Genomic DNA, 21,709 nt, shown 5'->3' on the forward strand with positions numbered 1-21,709 from the left:
CTGGATCTGGGGGTTGCTCACCTCAGGCGGGTACCCACAAGTGGTGGTCTGTTCCAGCTGTTCCTAGGCAGAGATGCGGCAGGTGGCTCTACGCACTGCCCCCATCCTGCCCTGAGCACTAGCTCCATACCGCCCATTGGAAGGGAACCTAGGAGCAGCTGGGACAGATTGCCACTTGTGGTGAGCCGCCAGAGGTGAGCACCCCCCAGATCCGGTACCCTGCATCCCAGCCTGCTGCCTCAAGCCCCCTCTCGCACCCAAACGACCTCCCAGAGCTCACATTCCACACCCCTCCTCACCCGCTGTTGGCTCTGTGCCAACTGGACTATAAACTGGAATTTCAATGAAGATCAGAAATGCTGGTTTATAGAGCTTTCCAGTTGGTGAAGTGGCAGATAAAACAGATTTTACTGTAAATATCTAATCCTTTTTTAATCCTACTAAGATCTCATCCTCAGTATTCTGTAGCAATAAGTTCAACAATCCAGTTACAAACTCTCTTTTTCACCAGTTTTAAATGTCACCTTTCAATTTAATTGTGACTGTCCCCTAGTTCTTGTGTTATGAGACAGGATAAATAAGAGTTAGAAATCTGTCTTGTTTAGACTATTGCTTATTTTATATATTTTTCATGTCCTCTTCTATTTGCTCCTTTCTAAGGTAAACATAGAATCATAGATTTTAAGGTCAGAAGGGACCATTATGATCATCTAGTCTGACCTCCTGCACAATGCAGGCCACAGAATCTCACCCAGCAACTCTCGTAACAAACCCCTAACTTATGTCTGAGCTATTGAAGTCCTCAAATCATGGTTTAAAGACTTCAGGGTGCAGAGAAGCCTCCAGCAAGTGACTCGTGCCCCACGCTACAGAGGAAGGGGGCGGGGGGAGGGATACCTCAGTGGTTTGAGCATTGGCCTGCTAAACCCAGGGTTGTGAGCTCAATCCTTGAGGGGGCCATTTAGGATCTGGGGCAAAAATGGGGGATTGGTCCTGCTTTGAGCAGGGGGTTGGACTAGATGACCTCCTCAAGTCCCTTCCAACCTGGATATTCTATGATTCTAAAGCGAAAAACCCTCAAGACCTCTGCCCTGGAGGAAAATTCCTTCCCAACCCCAAATGTGGCCATCAGCTAAACCCTGAGCAAGACTCATCAGCCAGACACCCATCTCTGTGGTAACTCAGATCCCACCCCATCTAACATCCCATCACAGGCCATTGGGCATAGCTACCGTTAGTCGAAGATCAATTAATTGCCAATATTAGGCTATTCCATCATATCCTCTCCTCCATAAACTTATCAAGCTTAGTCTTGAAGCCAGATATCTTTTGCCCCCACTGCTTCCCTTGGGAGGCTGTTTCAGAACTTCACTCCTCTGATGGTTAGAATCCGTCTAATTTCAAGTCTAAACTTCCTGATGGCCAGTTTATATCCATTTGTTCTTGTGTCCACATTGGTACTGAGCTTAAATAATTCTTCTCCCTCTGTGGTATTTATCCCTCTGATATATTTATAGAGAGCAATCATCTCCTCTCAGCCTTCTTTTGGTTAGGCTAAACAAGCCAAGCTCTTTAAGTCTCCTTTCATAAGACAGGTTTTCCATTCCTCGGATCATCCTAGTAGCCCTTCTAAACAATCCTATCCTTTCAATTTCTCTTCATATGAGAGTTTTTCAAACTACAAATCGTTTTTTGTTACCCATCTGTGAATAGGGCTGGCTGGAAAACAAGATTTGTTTGTGAAAAATTTAGTGGTTTCAACATTTGTGTTCTGATGCAGAAAGAATCCAAGACTTTTCAAAAGCTTTGGAGTGAGAGATTCCCCCCACAACCACCAAGTGGTTAGAGCACTCCGCTGGCATGTAATGCGCCCTAATTTCAAGTCCTGGCTGTACCTGATTCTTACAATCCAGGTGTATACCCTAACCACCAGGCTATTCTGATGTGGTGCACTCTGCTTTTGATCAGAAATCACACCCTGGATCTGAGAAATCTTCCAACCAAAGTTTCATCAAAACTGACGTTTCTGCAAAATGTTTGTTTCAATAAATCAGCATTTTCCGATGGATAAGTGTGTTGTCAAAATGTTCCTGATCAGCTTTGATCTGTGAACCCCTTTTCCTTCCCCTACATCTTTTTTTGAAATCGGGTGACCAGAACAACACAATATCCTAGATGACTTTTATAATAGCATTATAATGTTCTCCATATTATTCGCCTTCTCATCCCTTGTACGTACTAACAGTTTGTTTGCTTTTTTGCCACTTCTACACACTCTCTGCAGCGATTTTCATTGAGATGTCTGCAGTGATGCTCAGGCCTTTTCCCTGAATTGGCAATTATTACCTCCAATATGCATTACTTTCCATTTGTCAACCCTGAATTTCATCTGCCAGCATGCTGCCTACTCAGTCCGCTTGGTCCTTACTGGTATTGGTAACCTAAACAGAGTTTAGGTCATCTGCAAATATTGCTTCTTCACAACTCACTCTACTTTCCAAATTATTAATATATATATTAAACAACCAAAATCCTAATATAGTTCCCCACCATTCACCCTTTGCCATGATGAATATTAATTTATTCCTAGCCTTTGTTTTCTCTCTCTTAGCCAGCTTCTTGCATCATGACTACATAACTTCTTTAGTATGGGACTTTTATAAACCCTTTGACAAAGTTCAAATAAATTGTCAACTAGTTTTTCTTAATCCATTATTTTATTGACACATTCAGAGAATTCTGATAGATTAGTGAGGCCTGGGTAATCAAATGTTATAGGTCATTTTAAGAAAATACACAATTTGCATATTCTAATATGCTGAACTCAAGGCACCAATCTGATCCAATGTGGCAAATCCTTTTTCCAGCTGCGTGATCAAGGCTAGAGCCTTCATAGATCGATAATACCAAAGTTTTGATCACTAAGTTATCAAGGTAAGAAAATGTGTCCCATTCTCTGGTTCGGACGTCTTCCTTCTCACTTAATCCCGCCTGGTATGCTTGTGGAATTAATCATCTTTCAGATACAAGAAAAATAAATTAACATCCATCATACCCAACTTTTTATTTATTTATTTATTTATTTTAAAAAAAACCAGGTCCATGAACCAACCAACACAGTAACAGCAGCAAAGCCCACACTGACTAGCAGCAGCTTCAGATTAGTCCCACTCTATACCCTGAGGCCTGGAGGTGGCCATAGTGACAGTTCTGAGTCCATCAGGGAAGATAAAACTGAAATTTTTTTTCTCATACTCAGCACTGCTGTGGTGTCTGTCCTGTAGAGAGAGATCATGGGCCTTCTGTTTTAGTTGATTACCTATTGCTATCCCCTGCTGCAATGGCACTGTTGAGGCTGTAACCCTGCAGGGAAGGATGTGAGGCATAAAGGGTTGAGTGGAAGAATGAGCATTTGGGAAGGAGGGAGAGAACATAGGGAAAGAAACAGAGAAAGTGGGGAGGGCTGTGGGAGAATGAGGGAATCCAGGAAAGGACACCTCTGTAATGCTAGCTTCAAAAGCAGAAGGGTGGGGGAAGGATTCAGCCAGCAAAAAGAGCTACTACCATAGCCACAGAGGTCTGGGATCCAACCTGTTGCTTTAATAAGGCTCAGTAATGACAGTCTCCACACACCGATCTGTCCCCTGCACTTCTCCTTCCAATCTTACCTCCAGTTCTAACTCCTCTTCACATTTCTTTATGGAGATCAAGCACTACAAAGCCATCAGGTACAGGAGAGGTAGAAGTATCCAGTAAAGGGCAAGAGGGGATAAGGAGGCTGATGCCATGTTCATGGTCAGTAGCTGCAAATGAACAGTCGTCTTGATGCTGGAATCTGTAAATGAAGAAAAAAGACTGAAGGGAATTGTCTTATTCACATATTTGTCCCCACCATGGGGAAGATAAGCATCCAGAGTTTCCTCTCTTTAATAGCCATGGGTAAAGGATGATCCTGCTTCCCACTCTGCAAGGACACTGCTGTGAAATTCCCATTGTGACAGTTCTGTGGACCTCAGCATGGTGAAGAGTAGGAAAACTTGTCTAAGTTTATCTGAAAATTTCCTTTCTTCAAAACAAGGTCCAAAAGATGCAATCCACTCTTGAAACAAACGGAACACTTTAGTCGCCAGATAGAAGTTGCTTTTTTGTTAGAGGAAAGTATCCCCATGGAGAGCTCCTCAAACAGTTTCAAATTTCCAAAAGTTTTCACTGTCACCTCTATTGCCGTGCTCCGCAGCAGGAGAGACCATTTGTCTTGTCAAGCTATAGTGAACACTGTCTCTAATGAGAGACCATCAAATGGAATGATCCCAGATATGGAAGTTCTCAACAGTCAGTCTATTCCCCTAGTGTCAGTGCCTGACAGGTCCAGTTCTACCCCCAATTACATGCAGGCTGAAGACTCATCGCAGTGGATCTGTGGACTTTCTTACTCAATGAGAATATTTTCAGGTACGCTTAGATAAATTTCCCTTTGACTAAGACCAGGCCTACACCACAAACTTACATCGGTATGACTACATCACTCAGAGGTGCGAAAAATCCACCGCCCTGGGCGATGCAGTTATACCGACCTAGCCCTGCTGTAGACAGCGCTATGTTGATGAGAGAGCTTCTCCAATCAACGTAGCTACTGCCTCTCACAGGTTAACTACGCCGCTTCACTAACGTGCTTCAGCAGTGCGACTGCGCAGTTGAAGCTCTGTATGTGTAGACAAGCCCTAAGCTAGGACCAGATTTAGAACAAGCAACTGGGAGGTAAAAGGTCCCTTAGTCCCCCTGAGCCATCCAGCCTATCCTAGCTGGGGTCTGGATTGGAACCAGCAACTGGAAAGGCTCTGTAGCTCACTCCAAATTCCATACTACGTAAGCCCCCATGCAGTCGTTAACACATCTTCAGCCCATGTCTAATGCCTTTAAGTGGTGCTGGAATGTACCTGTCACTTCGATGTCCCCTGTAGCTTTGGCAATGTCATTCTTGATAACACAGGTATAGGTAGTATTAGCTGTGATGTTGTGCAGAACAGACACCACGTTCATAGTCACATTCTCAGAGTTCAGCTTGAAGCTGGTGTTGGAGACCTCAGATAAGTTGTCCCTGGTGTTATTGTGTGAGGTCCAAACCACAACAGGTTGCGGGAACCACCGAGGAGCCTCACACCGCAGGGTGTCCATGCTGCTGTTGTAATCCACATGCATCTCTGGAGAGCTGAAGGCTGTAGAATCAGTTAAAAGAGAAGAGTGGTGAACAAAACTGGAACCTCTAGGCATCTGGTATAAAATACCGACTGTGCCTGTCTGCTGTATCGTATTTCTAGAGGGCCTATTACTGTAACATCTAAGTACTTACCCTGAAACCAGAGATTCAAGCACCAGTCTTCATCCTTCCATGGCAGGCAGAGTTCCATGCAATTAACTATGTCTGGGACTGAATACAGAATATCCCAAAGTTCCTTATACCTGAGCAACTTGGTTTATCAAGCTAACAAGTTCCACTGAGGCACCTGCCTGAACCTTACAGCCTCTGGGGAAAACATTTCTCTTAGTTTTCCAGTTGGCACTTGATTAAACTGTAGAGTCAGGGCCCCTGTTTCCCCTTTAGTCAACTGGCCACTTCCCCCTCTTCTGAGAATATTTCTCATAACAGGGGAGAGAAAATACGTTCAAGAAAAACAGGCAAATGTGCTTGTAGAACTACTTTGGCCACCCTCACCACGCATTCCTGCAGCATACCAGTTATAGCAGAGGTCTTTAATCTGGGGGCAAGGAGGGAGCACCACCCAGCTCCGCCCCTGGCCCCAGCTGCCAGCCATGTGGCCCAGGGATCTGCTTCTGGCCGCGGCTGCCAGCCCCCACATCAAGGGTCCCAGCCAAGGGTTCACTCCCACCTCTGCCCTCAGCTGTGGCCCCAGCCTCGACCTCCTTACCCCGTCCTCATTCCCCCTCCCAGAAGTAGGTAGGTGGGGGGGGGGAGGGGCGAGGTAAAAAGTTTGGGGACTATTGATTTATAGCATCACAAAGTTCCAGCACTGCAGAATCCATAGTGGATTTACTGACTCCAAACTGGTCCCCAAGTGACCTGCACCAATCAGAGGTGGCCACTTCCTCCAGGCCAATTGCCACAAGCTTTTGCACAGAGAACAAGGCTCTCCTCCTGGTACTCTGGTGCTTCAGGGCCAGTGTGAGCTCTTCAAAAGAGTTCCAGAAAAGCAGCCTTCCTTATGTGAGCTTTTTAGAACCACGGCTGCCCAGCCTAGGTCTGAAGAACAATGTAGTCCCACTACTCTGTGCCCTTGGGCCTGGTATAATAATACTGCTTGCCTGTGTGCACTTCACCCACCAGAAGTCCATTCAGCCCTTCACTCAACCAAGTATGGCAGGCCCATTCGTCTTATTCAGTCCCCCATTGTCAGGCTGCCAGCTGGTCAGGCTGCAACCCCTGCTATACCAGAGGTGACAGGTCTTGGGCTTGTGCAGCCTCCATGCTCCAGAAAGAGTGTTTGCAGATTAGTCTCTAAAATAAGTTGGCCTGCAACTGGGGCCCATGTGGTTGGACTGGAACTTTTAAAAAAGTTGGTGACTTCTGAACCCATGATTATTGTGGAGAACCAGCCCAAAAGGAATTGGGGGATTTTTTTTTTTCCCCAACGGTGATGGGTGGTTGTGGGGGAAGGGTCCTCTGATTGTGAAAGCTGCAAGAGTTTGACCTCTCCTCTCACAATTCCCCTAGCTGCTCATGAGGGTGTCCCCAAAGGTCACCTCAAAGCACTGCTATGTGGCCTGGGTCTGCAAACTCTGAGATACATGCCCAGAAGACATGGCCACTCACATGGCTGAGGGCAACACTAGTGTGGGTGCAACAGCAAGCACATTAAAAATGGCTGCCACGTGCATGTACTGACTCATGGTAACTACATCCAGTGACATACAAGCCATAAAGCACTTTAGTGAAAATAAGCTCTTACAGGCATAACACAGATCCAAAGATGACATAAGCAGGTGAAATACTCTTGACCTCAGTGGCGTTGTACTCATTTATAGTAGTGATAGGTTTGATTATTATGGCAGAATTTTTCAGAAGCGCTCAGCATTCACAATTGAAAATTTAGCCCTAATTGTGAGTGTTGAGCGCTTTTGAACGCATGGGCTTATGTAAAAGAGACACATATACCAGATTTACCATGCCACTCATAGTTTGTCCTGGTTTTTTTCATTGCTGTGTGTTACCAGGAACAAAGTCATGTGGAATGTGTGTTCAAAGTGATGAACAGTATCTGGATTGCAGAGAAAAGTCAAATGAGTGTAGACTTCCTCAAAGTGAATGTAGTGTTTCATCATAAACTAATTCAGAATACTACAGTACTGAACAACTATTCTCCACTCTAAGAATTATGTTTGTGCCACTGTTTAGTCACAAGCTGGCAATAGCAACACCAATACGCATTTGTAAAGTGCATTTTTGCCTTTTCTATAACTATTTTGTGACCCTAAAAATGTCAACTCCGTGTCCCTGATTTTTGATTTTGAAAATACAATTATGCTAATCCCATGTCTTCAAAAATATTGTGTCTGGTTAGCTTGAAATAGCTCTGAAAAAGTCTCCTCTAGCAGGAGAGCACCCCTAAGAAATTCTAGCTAGAAAGTGTGTTTTCTGAGGAAGGCTTAAACAAAAAAAAACCACCCAAAACAAAAAAACATATCAAGCTAGTAATGGAAAGCTAGTTATAACTACTGCTAGGTGAATACGGTGAACTTTTGTATGATTAAACCTTCGGATTAGCAGCAATGCTATCCACAACCATGTTAATTCACTTTCTGCAAATGTGGCTGGATTAAAGACGACCAGCCTGTGTCAAAGATTTAGATGAATTTAACTAAAATGTTCATACAAAGTAAAACATGTCACAAATACTCATGTGAATATTTGATAGTGCAAAGGCTTGCCCTGGAAGTATCTGCATGACCATCTTCAACATGACAATGTTATAGTAATTTAAAGCCTATTTTTAAAAAGTTTCAGGCCTCCAATCATGGAGCAGAAACTACAGCATTACTAGATGAACAATCACAAGGATCCACTAATAAACATCTGACACAATAGCCATGATATGACCAACCCATTGGCACTAATGTTAGAATAAATATTTTTTCTTAATGAACAAATTAGCAAATATCAAAGTTTGTAGAAAACTGGCAAACAGAAAAGGGCTCCAGATGTGACCATCAATTCCTTGCTAGAAGTAGTTCACATGGCTCTAGTTATGATCTGAGCTATGGAAAGAAAATGCAGTCACTCAATAATTAATAAAATCTAATTATTATTACACAAGAGCGACCTGGATTCCTATGAAATCGCTACCAGGCAGATGGTTCGATTCTATAAATAGTGTGCATGTATGAAGTTAGAATCAGGCCCTTTATGTAGTCAGCTGAGCAACCGAGAAAAGCAAAAACAGTCAATGGAGGAAAAGTTAAATTATGTTTCTAAATGGGGCATTTAAAAATAATTTTATTTCCCAGAGCAAAGACATGGAAAGGGAGGGGAAGTCCCTGAATTTCTTTGGAAGCTCCAAGGAAACTCTTCTACATTCTTTTCTCTTGTTTACTTTCCCTACCCTCTTATCCTTTGACCTACAGCAATACACTTCTGGCCACGGATAATTCGAGATGCCTCATTCTGGCAGAGAATGGAAGGAGGTTGCTGCAGTGCTTTCCAATTTTCCTGGAAGCAAGGGGAAGTGTGGACAGATCACAGTGGGTGAAATCATTGATTAGAGATCTACAGTATAGTCGAGTGGGAGCATGAAGGGGACAGCAAACTGCTGCACAAATTCATTCTGATATGCAGAATGCAAAAATGTCACTGATGAAAGAAATATTTTCTCTACAAGAAGTTTGCTAAGGTACTGTAACTTAGCATGATTTTACAGATCTACACAGTAAAACAAAGCCCTGTGAATTAGAACAGTTAGCACAAAGAAGGACTAATTAAGGCCCGAAGGCCAGATTCTCTGTCCTGATCTGCTCCCTGAGTGGCACAAAGGGAGAGGAAACTGGCTGTTTTTTGAGAATACCCTTGACGTGGCAGAATCTGCAGCAGGTGTCATGCAAAAATCCCAGGGTAGACAACGCCTAATAAAGCTCCTTGTTCAGTGTTAGAAGAAAGCGACTGTTTCACTAGTCTCATATGACAGGCAGCACTGCTTCCGCTAGGAGCTGAGTAACCTGTCAACTCCCAGGTCTCAAACACCCTCCAATTTCTGAAGCAGGAGACAAACCTCAGATTCCCCACAGTGAATTACTTAGCTAGTCCCACGTTTCTCCTTACTCAAATGTTTTGCTAGAGAACCACAGGGAAGATGCAGCAAGTCTCAGGAACAGTTGAGACAGAAGGAAGCACAGAAAAGGACTGGTAAATTTGGGAGATATACCTGGATTTACCCTTGTAGTTCCAAAGGGATCATCAAAAACTGTCATGCAGGGAGGTCATATATATGTTTAAATGGAAGCTTGCACAGCTCTGGAACCTGAATTCCAGAGTTGGCTGTAGTGTGACTTGCCATCCATCTCCAGAATCCTGGATTCATTTTACTGCCCTACAGGCACCAATGCAAGTTGACGGGATTTAGCACACTGTCCTTGATTGCTTGAGGGAGTTTGCCCACTTCACAGCGTGATTTGTGGCAGGAGGCTCAGGAATGGAATAGCAGCAGCCATTGCAGGTTAGGATTGAGGAGCATGGGCAGACCTGTAGTGGTGGAGTGCCCCAGCACTGAAATAGCAGTAGGGCTGAGGGTCAGGAGTGAGGGACTTGACAGAGGTGTACAGTGTCCAAGGCCTGTTAGAGAAGGATGTGCTGCATGTTTGGACAGAAATGAGTTGGTGGAGCTCTGGGGGGACCCTGGACTGGAATAGAAGAGGATGCTAAATGTGAGGATTCTGGTGTATGAGCAGAGCAGTGCAGCTCAGTTTGCATGGTGCCTATCTGCATTAGCCGGGCCTGTCACAAATAACAGAATTCCGGAAACAACTCCTCTGGGTTTGGCTTGGTTTTTTTGGCTCTCTCACTAGGTTTTCCTCACCTCCGGTCTTATATTCCAGCCCTGCTTCTCCATTCCCTTTGGATGTGGTGACAGAGCACTTGTAAGCACCAGCATCGGAGAGCTGCACATCTCTCAGCATCAAGGAGGCGTTCCCACCAATCACCTGCTCTGCGAACACCGCTGTCCGGCCCTTGAACACTTCATCCTGGTCCTTTAGATGGTCCTTGCCGCCTTTAAACTCATGCACCATCCCAGAGACCCCAGCTTTAGCCCACCGAATCTCTATGTTGCTGAGCTTGATGTCAGGTTCAAAAGTGCAGCCCAGGATGCCATCTTCCCCAATGTTCCCAGCAGAGGTTAGTGTGGTGACACTGATGTAGCGTCTCCCTGCAATGAAAGAGCACACGTTCAGTGCCATGACAATGTGATGGGTAAAGGACAGCAGCAAGCCAGAACACCCTGGGCATTAACAGGCTCTTGCTGCAATGTGAACGACCAAGCCAGAGGCAGAATGCCTTTAACCACCTCAGAAGGGCACTAGCAGCTGGCTACTGCAGATCCTGGTGTGGCTAGAGCTACTGGAATCTGGTTTTTGAGTTGTGTTTCGTAAAAACGCTTTTTACAAAGCTCTTTGGGGTGTTATTACAACGTACCTTCCCACTCTGAAAAGCAGTTCCTCCCCAAAGGACAAGAGAAAATCATTTCGATAAAGGTTATAAAAGCATGTTCTCTACTAGCTTGATTCCCTTTCTAGGGGATTTTTCTCACTGACTCTTTTTTTAAAAGTGCAGATATAAATGGCTTTTGACAAAAGCTTTTGTTGCTCAGGGTCTCTTTATATTCCTTCCACAGGTGTAGGTATTTACAAAAGATACTGCAAACAGCAAACTCCTCATTCTACAGAGATGTAACATTCAAGAGAAAAATAAAAAGGCCAACATACATTCCACCAGTAGTGGGATCTAGCAAATCAGCGTTTGCCTTCTTCAGGCTACTGGCCTCCATTACAGAGCAGCAGATCTCCACAGATCCCCAGCTTTTGTCCTAGCAGATCACCTTGGGAACAAACTCCTTGCCTGAGCCAGATCCTCTTTCTGTGCAATACTCCTCTACAGGCTGTCTCACCCAAACTACCCTAGGGAGACAGCAGGAGGTTTTTAATGTGATTATTTCCCATCATGCTCAGAGGCAGAGCTGAATCTACCTTAGAATCATAGAATATCAGGGTTGGAAGAGACTTCAGGAGGTCATCTAGTCCAACCCCCTGCTCAAAGCAGGACCAACCCCAACTAAATCATCCCAGCCAGAGCTTTGTCAAGCCAGGTCTTAAAAACCTCTAAGGATGGCGATTCCACCACCTCCCTAGGTAACCCATTCCAGTGCTTCACCACCCTCCTAGTGAAATAATGTTTCCTAATATCCAACCTAGACCTCCCCCACTGTAACTTGAGACCATTGCTCCTTGTTCTGTCAGGAGCCTATTGATGGGCTGGCAGCCCAGTGAATCCCTAACTCAGGGTCTTTTCCTTCTAGGACAGAACTCTCCTGTCAAGGTTCCTTCCCCACTCTGAACTCTAGGGTACAGATGTGGGGACCTGCATGAAAGACCCCTTAAGCTTATTCTTACCAGCTTAGGTTAAAAACTTCCCCAAGGTACAAACTTTGCCTTGTCCTTGAACCCTATGCTGCCACCAGCAAGCATTTTAACCAAGGAACAGGGAAAGAGCCCACTTGGAGACGTCTTCCCCCAAAATATCTCCCCACGCCCTACACCCCTTTTCCTGGGGAAGGCTTGATAAGAATCCTCACCAATTTGTACAGGTGAACACAGACCCAAACCCTTGGATCTTAAGAACAATGAAAAATCAATCAGGTTCTTAAAAGAAGAATTTTAATTAAAGAAAAAGTAAGAGAATCACCTCTGTAAAATCAGGATGGTAAATACCTTACAGGGTAATCAGATTCAAAACATAGAGAATCCCTCTAGGCAAAACCTTAAGTTACAAAAAGACACAAAAACAGGAATAGACATTCCCTCCAGCACAGCTTATTTTACCAGCCATTAAACAAAAGGATTACTAGCTAGATTACTTACTAACTTAATAGGAGTTGTAAGGCTGCATTCCTGATCTGTTCCCGGCAAAAGCATCACACAGACAGATCAAGCCTCCCCCCCCCCCAGATTTGAAAGTATCTTGTCCTCTCATTGGTCATTTTGGGTAGTGCCAGCTAGGTTACCTTAGCTTCTTAACCCTTTACAGGTGAAAGGGTTTTGCCTCTGGCCAGGAGAGATTTTATAGCAATGTATACAGAAAAGTGGTTACCCTTCCCTTTATATTTATGACATCTCCTATTCTCTTTGGTTCACACCCAAGGCAAGCTGGCAGGTGGGTTCATCCTGTATCCAGATGAAAGAAATAAGAAGAGAAGGAAGGAGACTAAATTTAAAAGGGTGGAATATGTTAGCCAATGACTAATGAGGCAAGTACATAAGGCAACAGACCACAAATACTGTGTCAGACAGTTAAGCACCTCTGTCTCCTTTATTATTATTTTCATTTGTATTACATTAGCTTCTAGGGGCCCCAAATGAGATCACATTGCGCTAGGTGCTGTACATACACATAGAAAAAAGTTAAAGAAAGAATTGAGAGTGGGAGAGGAAGAAAGACTGGAAATTTGGAAGAAGGAAGAAGAGAACATAGAATAGAAAGGGAAAAGAAGGAGAAGAGAAGGAAATAGAGAACAGTGATATGGAGAGGAAAACAGACCGAAAAAGATGGAAGAAAAGATAACAAACAGAGCAGAAATAAGAGGAAAAAAATCAACTAAATGGTATTAAATGGGGAAAGAATAAATGCAAGTGAACAAAGCCAATTTTAAAAGGGTTTATATAATGGAAAGTATACATACCAAATTACACAATCAATAATATTCATAACACTTTTGAAAAAGGGATGGGATCAAATGTGTTGTGGAAGTGGAGATAGACATTTGCTTAGGGCCATCCTGGCTGGCTACCTGGCCTCCCAATTTGATTATATTAATTGTAAATACAATTCTTCCTCCTGATTCCCCTTAGTTCTTTCCTATGGTTGCACAGAACTGGACTTCTGAATGGGACACAGACAAGCAACCTGTTCTATCAACAACTGCAAGCAGCATGTTCCATCATCTACAGCTACTCAGGAGACTGTGTCCCATCCTGGCGGCTGATGACCTGGCCTCAGTAATAAATGGCTTTGTCTTTTCCCTTCTGGACTATGGCAATGCCATATAGCTTGGCAGGAAGCCCTCAGCTGTCAGAAAACTCCAATTGGCTTAGAATGCAGCAGCATGTCTATTCAGCAACACGGGCTACCGTAAGGATATCAAACCTGCCCTTGCTCTTTAGGCTGGCTTCCCACAGAATAGCAAGTCAAGTTCAAGGCCTCAGTCCTCAGTAGTTTGGTACCAGGATACCGAAAAGATTGCCTAGAGCTCTGCAATGAGCTAACAACTCCATTCCTCAGGCACAGTGGAATTGTCCACACAATGTTAGAGCTCATCTTTGTACAGCTTTCTCAGAGGCTAATCCAAAACTGGAACAAACTCCCCCAGGAACAAAGAAGCATCACACAAAACTCACCCCCTTCCATTCCCAGAGGCATTTCTTCAACCTGCTGTCTTGAGTACACATAGCAAAGTGTACATATTACATTATTTGAAACAAAATAAAGCATAAAGCACACATACTTTCTCCGTGGGAGGAGGAAGAGAGAAAGAACAATCACACATGACAGATGGCTAGTCATGTCACCTTATGCACTTTTAGATAGTACTACAGTGCCAAGGGCTGTATAAAAAGCCAAATAGAATCAGGCAAAATGGATCCTTCTATCCCTCCTCCATCCCACACCAGCAGATTTCACTGTCCTGGGGAAGGTGCACTGAACTGGGAACCAGATCATCATAAGATTATGTTTCACTTCATCCACTCACCATGTCTTTCACAATGCACATTATCGAACAAGGCTTCACACCCCACTGAGATATTACAGCAGAACTAGGAAGAGAACCTAGCACTCTACTTTGGTAGCTCTATTTAGCCACACTGCTTCTATGTACTTGGCTATGCTGACTGTAGAATGGATCTTCCTTGCATATGTAACCCACTGTTATAATGTATTATGCATCCTGTAGCAGCTGGTCCATAGAGTATAGCAGTCTGTGCCTGCTGCCAGCTAGCAGAGCTGCCCAATTAGCGCAAGCTGAAAATGTGCTGAAGTGTTGAAGGTTGTGAGTGGAAACCCTCATTATAATCTGTAAGAGGTGGCCATGATAATTGCTTATAAATAGAATTGTTTTTTCCTTTTTAAAACCCTAGGAACTTATATACAAAACAAACTATGTTAAAAGAAGGCTATTAAGATTCCAAAGAGAAATCCTCAGAAGGCAGGAAATTACAGAAATAAAGTGGCCTGTGGAACCTTAATTCATCCCTCTTTTGCGTATGCATTATGACACAGTCTTTAATTACATGATCACATGCTGTTTTTTCCCCACAGAGGGGGAAACTGACACAACAAAGTGACTTGCCCGAAAAGGACTTCAGAAAGGTCTGCAGAAAAGGACCTGGAAATTCCAGTGGACGAGAAGCTGGATATGAGTCAACAGTGTGCCCTGGTTGCCAAGAAGGCTAATGGCATATTGGGCTGTATTAGTAGGAGCATGGCCAGCAGATCGAGGGAAGTGATTATTCCCCTCTATTCGACACTGGTGAGGCCACAACTGGAGTATTGCGTCCAATTTTGTTCCCCCCAGTAGAGAAGGGATGTGGACAAATTGGAGAGAGTCCAGCGGAGGGCAACAAAAATTATTAGGGGGCTGGGGCACATGACTTACGAGAAGAGGCTGAGGGAAGTGGGGTTATTTAGTCTGCAGAAGAGAAGAGTGACGGGGGATTTGATATCAGCCTTCAACTAGCTGATGGGGGGTTTCAAAGGGGATGGAGCTCGGCTGTTCTCAGTGGTGGCAGATGACAGAACAAGTAGCAATGGTCTCAAGCTACAGTGGGGGAAGTCTAGGTTGGATATTAGGAAACACTATTTCACTAGGAGGGTGGTGAAGCACTGGAATGGGTTACCTAGGGAGCTGGTGGACTCTCCATCCTTGGTTTTTAAGGCCCGCTTGACAAAGCTCTGGCTGGGATGATTTAGTTAGTGTTGGTCCTGCTTTGAGCAGGGGGTTGGACTAGATGACCTCCTGAGGTCTCTTCCAACCTTAATCATCTATGATTCTATGACAGATACTACACAGCATACTAGGGTCTGAGCTAGGATTAGAATGCAGGACCCCAGACTCAGTTAAAAAATTATCACAGATTCATACCACTACTGAAATATTCTGAGATTAACAAGAAGCCTAAAATTTCAGTTGAAGCAAACTCACAGGGCCGGGGGAGTAGGGGAGTCCATCCTTCAGCAGGATGATTGCCCAGTGGCATGTGCTTCCAAAACGCCAACTGAGATGCAACAGAACGATGCTCAGATTGGGCAAAAAATGCTGCCAGGAAGTAATCACATACCTGAAACACCAAAGCCGATGATCAGCACAATCACTGCTACCAGGATTATGATGATGGTGATCATGCTATTTAAAAAAAAAAAAATTATTTAGCAGACTCTCTCCTCTAAATCATAACATTATCACACACTTGGGCATAGTTCTCAGTCTCTGCTCAAAGAAGAAAGTCAGAGCTGGGATAACAGTGGGAGCTGCAGGTCTAAGAGTGTGGTAGATTAGCATCGTGGTGACATTTGCAGGACTGGAGTAGCAGTGAGCTGTGCAGGCAGGAATGCGGTGCACCAGCAGAGCTGGGGGTGGGTGGTCAGGTCAGAACTTTTACAGTGGGAAAGGCTGGCTCATCTCATTCATTAATATTTCTTCCCTTTGTTGACATATCTATTCTATATAAGTTCTTATACTGGCCTGATCACTGCAGTATCTGAGCATTTTCCTGTAGTGCCTTAAGCAACATGACTAACATCTGTCACGTGTTGTTTGTTCTCTCATCCCCTCCCTGGGGGGAAAAGCATGTGGAGTGGAGGGAGTGTCTTGTATTAGCAGGGGTTTCCTGGTTGGTTTTTTGTTTAGTTTTTAATACTCATGTTGTTCTATGTTTATGTCAGAGACGGCAAAGACAACGAACTGCACCTTGCCCTTGGAATGGGAAGTGGATGAGGTTTGTGATGGTCCCTGGGTCTTGGGGAAGATCATTCCACCCTCTCAGACTGGTGAGATATGCAGTGAGCGGTATCTGTCCTCCCTGGCCTGTAAACGGAGCCCTTCCAGCTCTTAGGGTCCCTCTGATACCTTAGCCTGAGTTCTGGGGGCTTGATCCTGCAAGGTACTTGACGCTCTGTCCTTGGGGCAGTAAATCACTGATGCATATTTAATTGTAAGCATGCCAAGAGCCCTGCTGAAGCCCATGGAACTACTCACACATGTTTTGCTGTGTCAGAACAGAGAGTTCAGCACCTTGCAGGTGTAGTGGAGAAAGAGCCTGGTACACTGGGCTTGGTGCAAGACCTGAGGTCTGAACCAGAGGCTGTGAACCAGACTCAGGCCATGCATTAAAGCAGATGCTTACAAGTTCACTTCCCCGTATGTGAACTTGGCAAAGTTGCTGCGAGCATTGCTAAAACATAGGCATTACCAGGCACTTAAATATTTACCTAAATACATTCCAGAAGGCTAGTACAGATAAACCATTTTATCTTGTACTAGATTGGAGTGTAACAAAATAATGAATAGGGATGTTTTGTCTGGGATATCAGGAACAAGGTACAAGGGGAGGTAACAAACAAAGGTCATAAAGCACATAAGGTGGTATGTAAGTTGTTTATCCCAGTTGTTTGTCTCAGACTGCTCACAAACAGCCTCCAGCATGCAAGTCATTCCCAGCTTGATCTCTGTGTGCTGCAGCCAGCCACACATGAACTTTTACCAGCCTGGTTATACTGCAGGGTGACCCCAACTCATTTTCCGTCCCAGATTTTCCCCCTATGTCCTGTACTGTCCAGCCTTCTTAGGGACAATACAGATTTATATAGGTCTGTTAGTTCATCAATGGAAATAATGTGCACAGATTTTGTCACCTCAAATGGAGCTTCCCCAAACACTTCAATTTAAACACACTGAATTAGACAAAACAATAAAACAAGTTTATTAATTTCAAAGAGAGAGATTTTAAGTGAACACAAGTAATGAGGCATACAAGTCAGAAATGGTTATAAGAAAAAAAAATATGCAACTGGGGCCCATCTTAAACTATGTTAAATTCAAAGTAGAGTTTTTCGAATCATAGAAGATTAGGGTTAGAAGAGACCTCAGGAGGTCTAGTCCAATCCCCTGCTCAAAGCAAAATGTGGTGGGGCAGTTACCCCGCTCCTGTGAAAGGCTAGGCTGATTGGGGAAGCAGCCACAGCTGGGACAATGCCCCAATCAGGCCACAGCTGTCCCTATAAAAGAGGCTGCAAGTCAGGCACTGACTCAGTCTTTCTCTAGTGGTGGAGAGAGAAGGACCTAGCTGCCTGAGAGAGAAGGGTACCTAAGGTAGAGTAGTCCTGGGGAAAGGCAAGAGGAGCTGGGGAGCCCCGGCCTGGTAACTCCCCAGGCTGCAAGCCTTGTGCAAGGCCTATAGAAGGTACTGGTACTGCAGAGGTGCAGCCCGGGAATAGGCAAAGGCAGCAGGTCCTTCCCCATTGTCAATGAGGAGTGACCATTACACTGCAGTCTGCCACAGTGAGTGGGGGCTAGATGATGACTGGCAGTAGCCACTGAGGCAAAGTGGGGATAGAGGGTTGGGGGTTCCCCTGGGAGGGGAAACACAGAGTAAGGGTTTCAGAAGTAGCAGCCGCGTTAATCTGCATCCGCAAAAAGAAGTGAAGAAACAGATTGACAGAACCAGAAGAGTACCCAGAAGTCACCTACTACAAGACAGGCCCAACAAAGAAAATAACAGAACGCCACTAGCCATCACCATCAGCCCCTAACTGAAACCTCTCCAACGCATCATCAAGGATCTACAACCTATCCTGAAGGACGACCCATCACTCTCACAGATCTTGGGAGACAGGCCAGTCCTTGCTTACAGACAGCCCCCCAACCTGAAGCAAATACTCACTAGCAACCACACACCACACAACAGAACCACTAACCCAGGAACCTATCCTTGCAACAAAGCCCGTTGTCAACTGTGTCCACATATCTATTCAGGGGACACCATCATAGGGCCTAATCACATCAGCCACACTATCAGAGGCTCGTTCACCTGCACATCTACCAATGTGATATATGCCATCATGTGCCAGCAATGCCCCTCTGCCATGTACATTGGTCAAACTGGACAGTCTCTACGTAAAAGAATAAACGGACACAAAAAAGACATCAAGAATTATAACATTCAAAAACCAGTCGGAGAACACTTCAATCTCTCTGGTCACTCGACTACAGACCTAAAAGTCACAATTCTTTAACAAAAAAAGCTTCAAAAACTGACTCCAATGAGAGACTGCTGAATTGGAATTAATTTGCAAACTGGACACCATTAAATTAGGCTTGAATAAAGACTGGGAGTGGATGTGTCATTATACAAAGTAAAACTATTTCCCCATGTTTATTCCTCCTCCCCGCCACTGCTCCTCAGACGTTCTTGTCAACTGCTGGAAATGGCCCACCTTGATTATCACTACAAAAGGTTCCCCGCCCCAGCTCCTGCTCTCCTGCTGGTAGTAGCTCTCCTTACCTGATCACTTTTGTTACAGTGTGTATGGTAACACCCATTGTTTCATGTTCTCTGTGTATATAAAATCTCCCCACTGTATTTTTCACGGTATGCATCCGATGAAGTGAGCTGTAGCTCACGAAAGCTTCTGCTCAAATAAATTTTTTAGTCTCTAAGGTGCCACAAGTACTCCTTTTCTTTTTACAGAATAAGGGGGTACTGCTGGGGGCAGAACCCTGAGGTAAAGGGGCACCGGGGTCCGGGAAGGACATGGGGCCAAAGGCAGGTGAGCAGCCAGTCAGCAGAGGGTGCTCTGAGCTGGAATTGAGCTAATTCCCAGGATAAACAGCAGGAGGTGCCGCACTGATGAGTCTCACTTCTCTACACAGCAACACCAACTAAATCATCCCAGCCAGGGCTTTGTCAAGCTGGGCCTTAAAAACCTCTAAGGATGGAGATTTCACCACCTCCCGAGGTAACCCATTCCAGTCCTTCACCACCCTCCTAGGGAAATAGTGTTTCCTAATATCCAACCTAAACCTCCCCCTCTGCAACTTGAGACCATTGCTCCTTGTTCTGTCATCTGCCACCACTGAGAACAGCCTAGCTCCATCTCCTTTGGAGCCCCACTTCAGGTAGTTGAAGGCTGCTATCAAATCCCCCCTCACTCTTCTCTTCTGCAGACTAAATAACCCCACTTCCCTTAGCCTCTCCTCGTAAGTCATGTGCCCCAGCCCCCTAATAATTTTTGTTGCCCTCTGCTGGACTCTCTTCAATTTGTCCACATCCCTTCTCTAGTGGGGCGGGGGCCCAAAACTGGCTGAAGGACTCCAGATGTGGCCTCACCAGTTCCGAATAGAGGGGAATAATCACTTCCCTCGATCTCCTGGCAATGCTCCTACTAATGCAGCCCAATATGCTGTTAGCCTTCTTGGCAACAAGGACACACTGTTGACTCATCTAGCTTCTCGTCCACTGTAATCCCCAGGTCCTTTTCTGCAGAACTTCCACTTAGCCAGTCAGCCCCCAGCCTGTAGGGTGAAAGAATCCCATGCACCGCTAAGTGCAGGACTCTGCACTTGTCCTTATTGAACCTCATCAGATTTCTCTTAGCCCAATCCTCCAATTTGTCTAGATCACTCTGGACCCTTTCCCTACCCTCCAGCGTGTCTACCTCTCCCCTCAGCTTAGTGTCATCTGTGAACTTGCTGAGGGTGCAAATCATCCCGATCATTAAGGAAGATGTTGAACAAAACCGGCCCCAGGACAGACCCCTGGGGCACTCTGCTTGATGCCGGCTGCCAACTAGACATGGAGCCATTGATCACTACCTGTTGAGCCTGATGATATAGCCAGCTTTCTATCCACCTATAGTTCATTCATCCAATCCATACTTTTTAAACTTTTGCTGGCAAGAATACTGTGGGAGACTGTATCAAAAGCTTTGCTAAAATCAAGGTATATCACATCCACCACTTTCCCCATATCCACAGAGCCAGTTATCTCATCATAGAAGGCAATCAGGTCCGTCAGGCATGACTTGTCCTCGGTGAATCCTTGTTGACTGTCCCTGATCACCTTCCTCTTCTCCAAGTGCTTCAGAATGGATTCCTTGAGGACCTGCTCCATGATTTTTCCAGGGACTGAGGTGAGGCTGACCGGTCTGTAGTTCCCTGGATTCTCCTTCTTCCCTTTTTTAAATATGGGCATTCTATTTGCCTTTTTCCTGTCATCCGGGACCTCCCCCGATTGCCACGAGTTTTCAAAGATAATGGCCAATGGCTCTGCAATCACATCAGCCAATTCCCTCAGGACCCTCAGGTGCATTGGATCCAGCCCCATGGACTTGTGCACATCCATGCACCACATGCTTTCAACAGACCTCTTCTGGTGTTTCTTATGGTGCAGTGAATTGATGGACAGAGTGAGCAAGGAGGAGTGGGTCCCTTTCGGTGTTCCCCTTTCTTTTTATAGTCCTCTGCCCTCTTTAAAATAGGGTGACCATATTTCCCTATGCTGAATACAGGACACCTGATAAAATTACTCATATTAAATCAAGCTCAACAGCAATCAATCAGAACTATGCTGTACAAACTTTCAAATCATCAAGTAGACTGAGCCCCTGTTAAACAGAAATACTGCATTGCTCGATTTTTTTTTTATTTACCTTATCTTTAAGGCTTTAGGGTTCACACAAGGAGGGGTGACACACACACATATTTATGTACACCTCTCTCACACAGGAGGGTAACCGACTGACCCAAACCTCCCTGCCTGGTGATCTCTGGCCTCCATGCCTGTCTGGGCCCCCGGGAGAGACCTGTCTCTCTTGGTACCTAGCGCCATGTCTTCCCAAGGCAACACGTGGTGGTGGATGCAGAGTCACATTCCCCCCCACCCAGATTTCTGCCAGGGTTCACACCAGAACGTGGCCAGCAGCAGCCTTTGAGCTCTGTGTGGGAGGGAAGGGACGGGAGCTTCTTCCAGCCACAGGGGAGGAGGAGAGGAAAGGGATGACCTGGCCCGTGTCTTTACAGAGTTTCTCTCCCCTCCTCCCCCCAGCCCCAGTGTGGCTGGAAGCAGCTTGTCCCTTCCTGCCCACACAGTGTTGAAAGGCAGCTAATCCCTCCAGGCTGCTGCTGGCCACTGACATAAGCCAACCACCCTCAGCTACAGCGCAGGCAGGAAGGGGTTAAGCCCTAAGGCTGCATTGTGCACCAGGCCCAGGGAACCTGACTACAGGGGCTTCAGCGAACTGTCCAGAAAGGTGGCTCAGCAAGGGAGGGCACCTAGGGGACAGAGCAGCCCTACACTCCCTGGGGGCAGGACCCAAGGCAGCGGGAGAGGGTTGAAGAGGGTTGCTAAGCCCCTGCCCAGGGGGCTGTTGTGAAGCCTGTAG

At 45.3% G+C, this 21,709-nt stretch overlaps 1 protein-coding gene across 2 annotated transcripts in view; it reads right to left on the reverse strand.

Moving 5' to 3' along the window:
• Window positions 1-2,747: 2,747 nt before the first annotated feature.
• The window catches only part of VTCN1 (V-set domain containing T cell activation inhibitor 1), a 39,284-nt gene continuing 20,322 nt past the window's right edge, over window positions 2,748-21,709 (reverse strand). The window contains exons 2-6 of one of the 2 annotated variants that reach the window (XM_084618410.1): window positions 15,610-15,674; window positions 10,083-10,430; window positions 4,938-5,216; window positions 3,669-3,835; window positions 2,748-3,016 (exon numbers count right to left, since the gene is read on the reverse strand). In XM_084618410.1, coding sequence (XP_084474536.1) covers window positions 3,714-3,835; window positions 4,938-5,216; window positions 10,083-10,430; window positions 15,610-15,674 — 814 coding nt within the window. In that variant the 3' untranslated portion in view covers window positions 2,748-3,016; window positions 3,669-3,713. Of the gene's footprint in view, window positions 3,017-3,668; window positions 3,836-4,937; window positions 5,217-10,082; window positions 10,431-13,671; window positions 13,729-15,609; window positions 15,675-21,709 lie in introns of those variants that run through there. The other variant, XM_084618411.1, reaches the window with a different exon arrangement.

Source organism: Lepidochelys olivacea (genome assembly GCF_965140295.1).
Source record: "Lepidochelys olivacea isolate rLepOli2 genome assembly, chromosome: 1".
In the NCBI taxonomy this organism is placed as follows: Eukaryota; Metazoa; Chordata; order Testudines; family Cheloniidae; genus Lepidochelys; species Lepidochelys olivacea.